This window comes from Marmota marmota, unplaced genomic scaffold (genome assembly GCF_001458135.2).
Source record: "Marmota marmota marmota unplaced genomic scaffold, marMar, whole genome shotgun sequence".
Lineage (NCBI taxonomy): Eukaryota > Metazoa > Chordata > Mammalia > Rodentia > Sciuridae > Marmota > Marmota marmota.
The window spans coordinates 13,239,982-13,249,160 of NW_026000019.1; the positions used below are offsets into that span (position 1 = coordinate 13,239,982).

Here is a 9,179-nt window from a genome sequence, read left to right on the forward strand (position 1 = left end):
TTCAGCAACAGAGTAAACTTTTTCTTGTAAATACTTCTGTAGCTTCTGGTTTTAGAACATATGCATATGCTACATGTTTAAAATTTAATTAAATATCATAGGCTTTCTTAATACTGTTACTACACTTAACCTCCGTAATTATATTTAATTCAGCAGATATTTATTGAGTTCCTATTTACTAGGTAAAATATACCAAACATCCTTTTTAAAAAAATATTTTTAGTATATGGACATGATATTTTTATTTTTTATTTATCTATTTTTATGAGGTGCTGAGGATTGAACCCAGTGCCTCAGACGTGTGAGGCAGGCGCTCTACCACTGAGCTATAGCCCCAGCCCCCCAAGATAAGAAATGCCCCCAGATTTCTTCACCTCCCACCCAATAAAAAAGAATTTAGTAACCATAATGGTAAGAGTGTGAGCTAATATTATAGCTGGGAAAGCTCTGAACTTCTGTTTTAATGCCTGTCCAGCCTGGAAATAAGCCCTCCTTAAACAGGAGTAATGTGGATTTGGAACTGAGACCCTGCACATGAGCCAGGACCTTCAAAGGGCTAGATCCTCAGCTTTAAAAAAAAAAAAAAAAAAGAGAGAGACTGGGGCTGTGGCTCAGCGGTAGAGCGCTTGCCTAGCACACGCGTGGCCCTGGGTTCAATCCTCAGCACCACATAAAAATAAGTAAATCAAAAAAGGTATTGTGTCCAACTACAACCAAAATATAAATATCTAAAAAAAGAAGAAAGAAAAGGGATGCAGGGTCAGATGGGATTTAATTAGAAAAAATTGGCCCACCCGTACAAAGAAGGAAGATAAAAATTATTGCTTCAGACCATTGTCTGGGTGGGAATAAAAACACCCAGTTCACACAATTTGGGATTCAACTTTATGCTCTTTGATTTTTGAGAAATCTTTAGATTAAGAAATTAACATAGCTGGGCAAAGCTGTAATCCCAGCAGAACAGATGCTGAAGGGAGAAGGATCACAAGTTCAAGACCAACCTGGAAAACTTAGCAAGACCATATCTCAAAAGGAAAAGGACTGGGGAAGAGCTACAATACCACAATAGCAAAAGCAACCCTGCAATCAATCCTCAGTCAAAAAAAAGAAAGAAATTGACATAATGAATGTACTGATCCTGTTTATTCCCACCCACCCCACCCCAGGACCTGACAGACAAGTCATCGGTCTTACATAATGAAGCCTTGATGGGAATAAGCACACAATCCAGGATTATAAAATACGTTTGGGTGAATGTCAGCAGACATGGTAAATCAGAGGATTAGACTTTGAGGAACTCAGTAAAATTATTGATTAGAAATTAAAAGAATAAGTCTGTATAAAATCAAGGAATCAATAAGGACAAGATATTTCAAAAAAAAGAACAGGAAGAATTGAAAGATGATCAAACAGAATTTGAATAAATGACAAAATGGAAATTTTACAGTGTGTAAGTTAAAGTAGTGTATTGGCACAGTTTTATTTATTTATTTATTTTTATTTAAGATAGAAATGTAACAGACACTTAGAATGGCATGAGAAAATTCAGCATTTTTAATAGGCATTCTGGAAGGAGAGAATTAATATATAACTGTATAGTTACTGATAATTTCTAGAATTGATAAAACATTGGAATTTTCAGATTCAGGAATCATGAGAACTGATCACAATAATCTGAAGTATTCATCTAGTGGAATACCACACAGTGTTAAGAATGAACAATAATCACATGCAGGAATCTCAGACACACTGTTGTTCTCAGGATGCAGGACACAAAAGAGCAAATACAGTATGTTTCCCATTTACACAGAGGTCAAAATACAGGAAAAACTCACCACTAGCTTTAATAGGCATGATACTGACTACTTGAAGAAGTGGGCAGGTAGCACTGGAGGGAGTTATCAGAGAACTGGTGCTTCTGAGATTCCAAAAATGATCTGGAGAAGTTCTTCTTAAGAAATTTTATATATGTGACTTTGGTACTCTTCTGTATTTAATACTCTACTAAAAAGTTTATACAACTTTCCATTACTGAAACGCAAAATACCTTAGAATCACAACCTTACAGAGGAAAATTTTATTTTGACTCACAGTTTCAGAGGTTTCAGTTTACAGTCAGCTGCCTCCATTGTTTCTGTGCCTGTGGTGAAGCAGTGCGATAGGGCATGGAAGGGCAGAGCTGCTCCCCTGTGGCAACCAGGAAGCATTGAGAGAGAGCAAGGAAGGGGCTGAACACACCCTGCAGAGAGCTGCTTCCTCCGCCTGAGCCCCACCTCCTATAGTTTCCACCACCTCCCAATAATGCTGTCAAATTATAATCCATCAGTGGGTTAATCCTCGGATAAAATTAGAGTCCAATTGATCACTTTCCAAAATCTTCACTGCTGAACATTGCTGCTTTGGTCACCACACATTCAACACATGAGCCTTTGGGGGACATTCTATACACAACCTATAACACACACACTCAAAAGTCCAGACCTAGACAGAGATATTGGGGTGGTAGTGTTACTGTTTCTAGGCTATTAATCTTTTCAACAAATGCCCAAACTTAGGTATTGTTCTCTCCCACTTTCAGTTGTAAAACCAAATGCCAGAGAGGTGATATTACCTTAATAGAGTAATACAAGTTGTGGGTGACAGAACTAAGGCACTTGTCAAGTCTTTTGATCCATCTCCTCTTTTCATAAGTTCACAAATAATCATAATCATGAATTCTTTTAAAATACACATTATTTTATGGAAGATAATTTTATTTATTTATTTATTTATTTATTTATTTACTTGCTGGGCTCTTCCTTATAATTTGTCACCTTGGTCAGTGAGTCAAGATTTTACTTGTGAGTAAACACATATCAGTATCTCTGTCCATCTGTGGGCATTTTCTTATTTCTGTTCATTGAGAAGCTAAATATTAATGAAAATTGTCCTTAATTCCAGAATCTTGTCCAAAATTGATCTGCTGAAACAATCCCTATTTTCATCTCTTAGATTATATTAGACATTGTGGGGAAAAAAAACACCATATATAGTATCATCAAAAAATTAAGCACTAAAATAATATCTTTAGGGGTTTGTGACATTACATATATATATAAACAAGAATATTTTGACAACTTGGGAATGTTTCCTAAAAATTAAGTTTAATCACTTAGAGTGATGTGTGTGTGTGTGTGTGTGTGTGTGTGTGTGTGTGTTAGGAATTAAACCCAGGGACACTTTACCACAGAGCCACATCCCCAGCCCTTTTTATTTTTTATTTTGAAACAGGGTCTCCCTGCATTGTTTAGTGGCTATGTTGCTGAGGCTGGCTTTGAACTTGCAATCCTCCTGCCTTCCAAGTTGCTAGGATTACAGTCGTAATCCTACAACTAGTGCACCTGGCTAGAGTGATTGATTTTTTATTTATTTTTCTGTATTATGTCACTAGACTTTTGCCAGTTCTAAGGTAGTCAGTCTTATATGTAATGCTAATTACCATTTATTAAGCTCCTATTATATGTCAGGGAATCTGCTGGGCATATTTTATTCATTTAATCACTTAATATTATTTAACTCTTTTTATTTAGTAGGTGCTCAATAGCTATTTGTCGATTTTATTTTAGGGCCCTTAACCTACTCTTGGAACTTTCATAAAACTATAAGTATGGTTAAATCCAGCAAGTGCAGACAGTATTGGGGAGTCTTTGGGGGCTTAGCTATTATTTTTTATGAATTACGGTTGAGCTTGACAGCTGTCCTTGTGTTGACAGCTCTTCTGATTATAGCAGTTGTCAAACTCCATCCTTAATAAGCAGGTTGTAAATCCTGGCTTCTTCCGATTAAAACTGGGTCAGAGCCAATCACAGGTTAACTAGAGGCCAGTATTCTCCTACTGTATGTCCTTACTAGTTCATTCCAAGTAGTCTTGGTGTGGCAGCATATTTAAACCCTTATTGACCTATATTTTACCTGAGTGTTTTGAATCTTCAGATATTGGTCCTCTTGTTATTTTGTGATTAAACATGGGCCTTGCTGAAGAGTATATTGGTGTAAGTGTGGTCTTCCTTATAAATGGCCTGTTAGCCTTCCCCTCCTCTTCCTCCACTGGGAATACTAATATCATTGCATCTGTGACTCCCAGGGGAAATCAAGGCTTTTCCTTGCACGTGTGGTCATGTGATTGCAAAGTGGGCAGGCTTTGTATCCTCATGAGCCCTGGGTCTTCCACGTAAAGCACCATCTGTTCTCTTCCTTCCACACTGTTACAGGGCAGTGGGAGGAGGCTTTAGAGAGAAAATAAATAAAATAAAAAAGAAAGAAATTCATCATCAAAACCCTGAGGATTAATGGAGTCAGAAGGCTCACTGCTCTGAATGAAAATTCATCTTCACCTGTGCCAGTGTCAGGGCTGCCTCTGTGGCACTTGACAAATAGAGGTTCCCAGGGTACCATAAATTCAGCAATGGTTCTAGTCCCTGTAGACTTGCTCAAGCTTTTCTGAGATGGGCTCACAACTGTTTTTGTATTTCCCAGCTCATTGTGGGCACCAATACACCCGCTCATTAATTTGGTAAAGTGTTAGCACTCTGTTCTCCTCATCCCTCTCACCCCTTTGCCTTTGTTTTGAGGGAACAGGCAACTTATCCATTTCTGAAAGACAACTCTATTTTGTGACTTGTGCCTCCGTGAAGACACCATAGGCAGGGAAATCAATTACCTAATGAATTTTGAGTAGATTCTCAGTTCTCAGCACTGCGCTGGATAGAGAGGAGACTAAGAAGGAGCACAGACTCAAGTTGCCCACCATATAATTGGGGATATACCTACAGTTTTCAACAGCTGTTTGTTGGGCACCTGTGTGTGCTTGCCACAGGGACTGCAGATACCCTCCTCATATCCTAGTAAGAGTCACCTCCGTGGCTTGAAAGGCAGGACCCCTGTTCTTTTAAGTTAGAAGGTCTCTTTTTCTCTCTATTACAACTTCCTGATAGTTTATGGTCTCCTGTGAGTCCGTCTTTGCATAAATCCTGGGTTCTTGTTAATAAAATTCCTTTTATATGGATATCATATCCCTTGCTCTGACTACTTTTTTGTGACTCTTAAATCCCAAATTTAAAACCTATCTTTACAGTTAGACTTGAGTTAAAATTCCAGGGGGCACTTTCTTAGCTGGTTGACTATAGTCCTCTAGATATGGAACTAAAAATTTTTAAACTTTGTTCCTGGGTCAGAACCCATAGATTATACATATCTCATTGCCAGAAAGATGACTTCATCGTACAGAATGTGTGAAATTAATATCCCTTTGTCTGAGATGTTTATCCTTAGTGCCTTTAGCCATAGCACACACTTGTGTGTGGGGTTAGATCTGAACTAAGTGTGATCTGATAGATCACATTCGTTATTATCCTGAAATACTGGGAAGTTTGAACATTCCAATTTGGGGGGCTGGGAAGTACTGGGGATTTAAACTAGGGGCACTTTACCACTAGACTATATCCCTAGCCCTTTCTGTTTTTTACTTTAAGACAGGGTCTCATTAAGTTGTTTAGGGCCTCACTAGGTTTCTGTGGCTGGCTTTGAACTTCCATTACTCCTATCTCAGCCTCCCAAGCCACTGGGATTACAGACATGCACCATTGCACGCTGCTGAACCTTGCAATTTTAAGACTTAACCAAGTGTTCCTCTCAGTGCATTGAGACTGATAGCTTTGATATAAAGGTTAAGTGATTATTGCTCATAGTCTAGATGTTATGTAGCTGCTTCTGTACAAATAAATGCCTTCTCTCACAGCTGCTTGATACCAGGCAGTGTATCTGTAACTTCCTTTGTTGTATAAGAAACTGTCTTCCATTTGAATCTAATTTGGACTTCAAACTTCCCTACCTTTGCAGTGCGCATGTCTCTGCCACAGTCCTTATTCATTTTCTGTGCTAGAGTTGGCTATTTACATATTAAGTTCTCAAGAGCAGGAATCTTACCTTGACAGGACTGGTCAGTCTGTGCCCATTAAAATGACCATAGAATCAAGCTCCATTCCCCCTACTTCCTTCCCTTTAAAAAAACAAACCAAAAAAAAAAAAATGTTGTGTTTCTATTTCTGTGTGATGCATCACGTACAAAATGACAAATAAAATGTATATGATTAATTTAAGATGCAGTTTTTAAAAGTATACCCCCCACCTAGCTTAAGATATAGAACATCGCCAAAAATATATTAAGGCTTTGTGTTCCTCTGCAGTCCCACAGCCCTCCCCAGAGATTACTTCCATCCCAAATTTATGCTAGTGATTTCCTTTACAGTTTCACTCCATATTTGTATGTTTGAGCAGTAGGGTTTAGTCTTGTCTATATTTAAATTTTTTGTTTGAATAGAGTCATGCCAAGTGCATTCCTCTGACTTGCTTTCTTTGCTTCAGCATTGTTATAGAGCTAAGACCAGGTCGTGTTTTCAGTGTTATGTGGGATTTTGCTGTGCAAGTGACAGTGTTTTATTTTTACTGTTACTATCAGTGAATATTTGTATTGTTTACATTTGAGGTCTATTAGGAACAGTGCTGCTGTGTCCATTCTTAGAAATAGCTCCTGGAGAACACACGCAGCATTCCTAAATGCACGGAACCAGCAGTGGAATTCTGGGGTGCAGGTGTGTGTGTTTAGGCTTGTCCTGTAGTCAGATTGTGTACGAAGCTCCTCTCAGACACCTAAAGGAGAGTGTCCCCTTTTCTCATCTTGCTCAATGCTTGGTATTGTCAAAGCTTTTAATTTTCACAAATCTCACGAATATAAAGTGATATCTTGGTTTTAGGTTCCATTTCTCTGATCACACACGTCGGTGCTCATCTTTTCATGTTTACTGCCACGTGTTTCATCTTGTGTGAAATGCCAGTTTTTGCCTTGAGTCCAGTGGTCTCAGCCCCATGAAATTATTAGACCTTTGTTTCCTCACTAGTCTGTGATACCAGCTTTGTCATACATCAATTTTCCATGTGTGTGAAAAAGAATAGATGGCTCTGTTCCCACCTTTTGGCCTGTCTGTCCATCCTGGGGCATACTGTCTTTATAGTAAGTCTTGATGTCTACAGGCCCCTTTCCCCTTCTTATGCCTTGGACTTAGTGACACACACTGGTGCTATTAGCTGGTTGTTTGTTTTTGTTTTTTAATTTCATGGTTTGATTACTAGGCCAGTTTACTTTTCTTTCTCATTTAAAATGTTAAAGCTTAAGTTAGTTATGCACTTAACCTCCATTCAAAGACAAAACATTTTCTTTGACACAATACTTACAGCCTTCTGGTCTATATACCTGTCATTATACTGAATATAAATGACAGTAAAATAGATACTTACACACTGTATTTTTTACTCTTTGCCTTCACCCATTCCTAAAGAATAGGGAAGGACTGGGGATGTAATTCAATGGTAGAGGACTTGCCTGACTTGCATGAGGCTCTGGCTTCCGTCCCCTGAACCACAGCAAAAAGATCACAGTTAAAAAGTCTCATTATTTAAAACATATTTGTGTGTGTGTGTGTGTTTCTAGGCAACCAAAAAAAAAAAAAATTGATCTTCCTAAGACTTGAAAATCCAGCGCCAGGCCACATTCTCACTGTGAGGCCCGATCATCCTCCAGCCCCTAGAAAGGTGCTCACTGGGCAATGTCCTCGTTGCTCAGTGCTTGCCGTTCCTGCCAGGGTGGGATAGTTTGGCCCACGGTAAACTCGCTTCCATATTTGTCATTTCCCTCTCAGCTGCTGCCTGTGAGTTTGTGGATATCGTGGAGCTGCTGCTGCAGTCCGGCGCTGATCCCACTCTCCGTGACCAAGACGGCTGTCTGCCAGAAGAGGTGACAGGCTGCAAAGCCGTTTCCTTGGTGCTGCAGCGGCACATGGCTAGCAAAGCTTAATCAGAACACTGGAAAACCACAGTCCATAATAGGATAGTGCTTCAGGGATGAAAGAAAACTGCAAAAATAAGATTTCTTTTACCACTCATCTTTGGTATGTATTGGCTAATAAAATCAGTTCTGAGGAACTGGGATTTTGAAGTCTCAGCAGTTCATTCCACATTCATACATTCTGGAAAGTGCAGTTTTGGTGATGAACATGTATACTGTGCATAATATAATCCAATTCTGCCGAACATGCTCTGAAATCTATCACTGCTCTAGAGGGTGGGGAGAAGAGGAGACAGATCATATTTCACAATATTAAACACAGCTGTTCTTTTAAAAAACATACAGAAGCAAAATGTGCCCAACAGCACTGCCCTGACAATTAGAGAAAGTTTCATGAAATCCTGATGTGGGGATCTCGTAGCCTTTTGACAGCTGGTCTGAACAGGTACTGAAATCTCTATTCTCATGGTAGACAGAATTGGGAGGATGAGAAAGAAGGGGGGGACTGAGAAGAATAAGCCAAAGAGAGGATAGAACTTTCTCATGTGAAGGATGTCGAAGTCAGAACAAAATCCAAAGGCTCTAAAAACCTCAAAATCTTGGGAATTTTAGAATAAAATTTAGCAACTTCACTCTAGGACTGAAATAGATTCTGGAGAATGCATCCTCAAAATCACCTTGCCAAAATGAGAGAGAAATTTTCCTAGGGCTCTTTTAATGGGCTATAGTATCCCTGTTGTATGCAACAGTAGTCTGTAAGAGGCTTAGGCCTGAACTGCTAGGACCACTTAGGTCTAATTTGTTATTGGTGAAGTTATTTCTGGATTCCAGAAGAGCTTCTGTTTTGTGTTAAAAACATAAATCAGTGTTCCACACATTTTTACTTAAAGGACCAACAAAGCACACCACAGTTGAAATTGGCTTCCCACCTTTTCCCCTTTAATCCATAAGAATTTGCATCTGAAGAATTCCTTGATGTTCTTTTTATTTAAGGAAAGTAAACAATAAGAAATGAGTTAAAATGCAAATATAGGTTGGGGTTGTGGCTCAGTGGCAGAGCACTTGCCTCATACAGGTGAGGTCCTCAACACCACATAAAAATCAATAAACAAAATAAAATATTGTGTCCATGTACAACTAAAAAAAATCTTTTTAAATAAAAAAGATGCAAATATAACCATTTAAAAGATATTTTTCTAACAAATGTTCCAGTTAAGATAATAATAAACTTTCTCAATAGAGCCCCCAACAGTGGGTGAGATTTTCATTAAGCTTGAGCTAACCTGTCCCAGAACAAACT

At 38.7% G+C, this 9,179-nt stretch overlaps 1 protein-coding gene across 2 annotated transcripts in view; it reads left to right on the plus strand.

Annotated features, from left to right (window-relative positions):
* Nucleotides 1-8,022, plus strand: part of Acbd6 (acyl-CoA binding domain containing 6) — a 148,697-nt gene extending 140,675 nt beyond the window's left edge. For both annotated transcript variants that reach the window (XM_015491741.2, XM_048809902.1), the window contains one exon: nucleotides 7,734-8,022. In XM_015491741.2, the coding sequence (XP_015347227.1) occupies nucleotides 7,734-7,888 (155 nt within the window). In that variant the 3' untranslated portion in view covers nucleotides 7,889-8,022. The remainder of the gene's footprint in view (nucleotides 1-7,733) is intronic.
* Nucleotides 8,023-9,179: the final 1,157 nt, after the last annotated feature.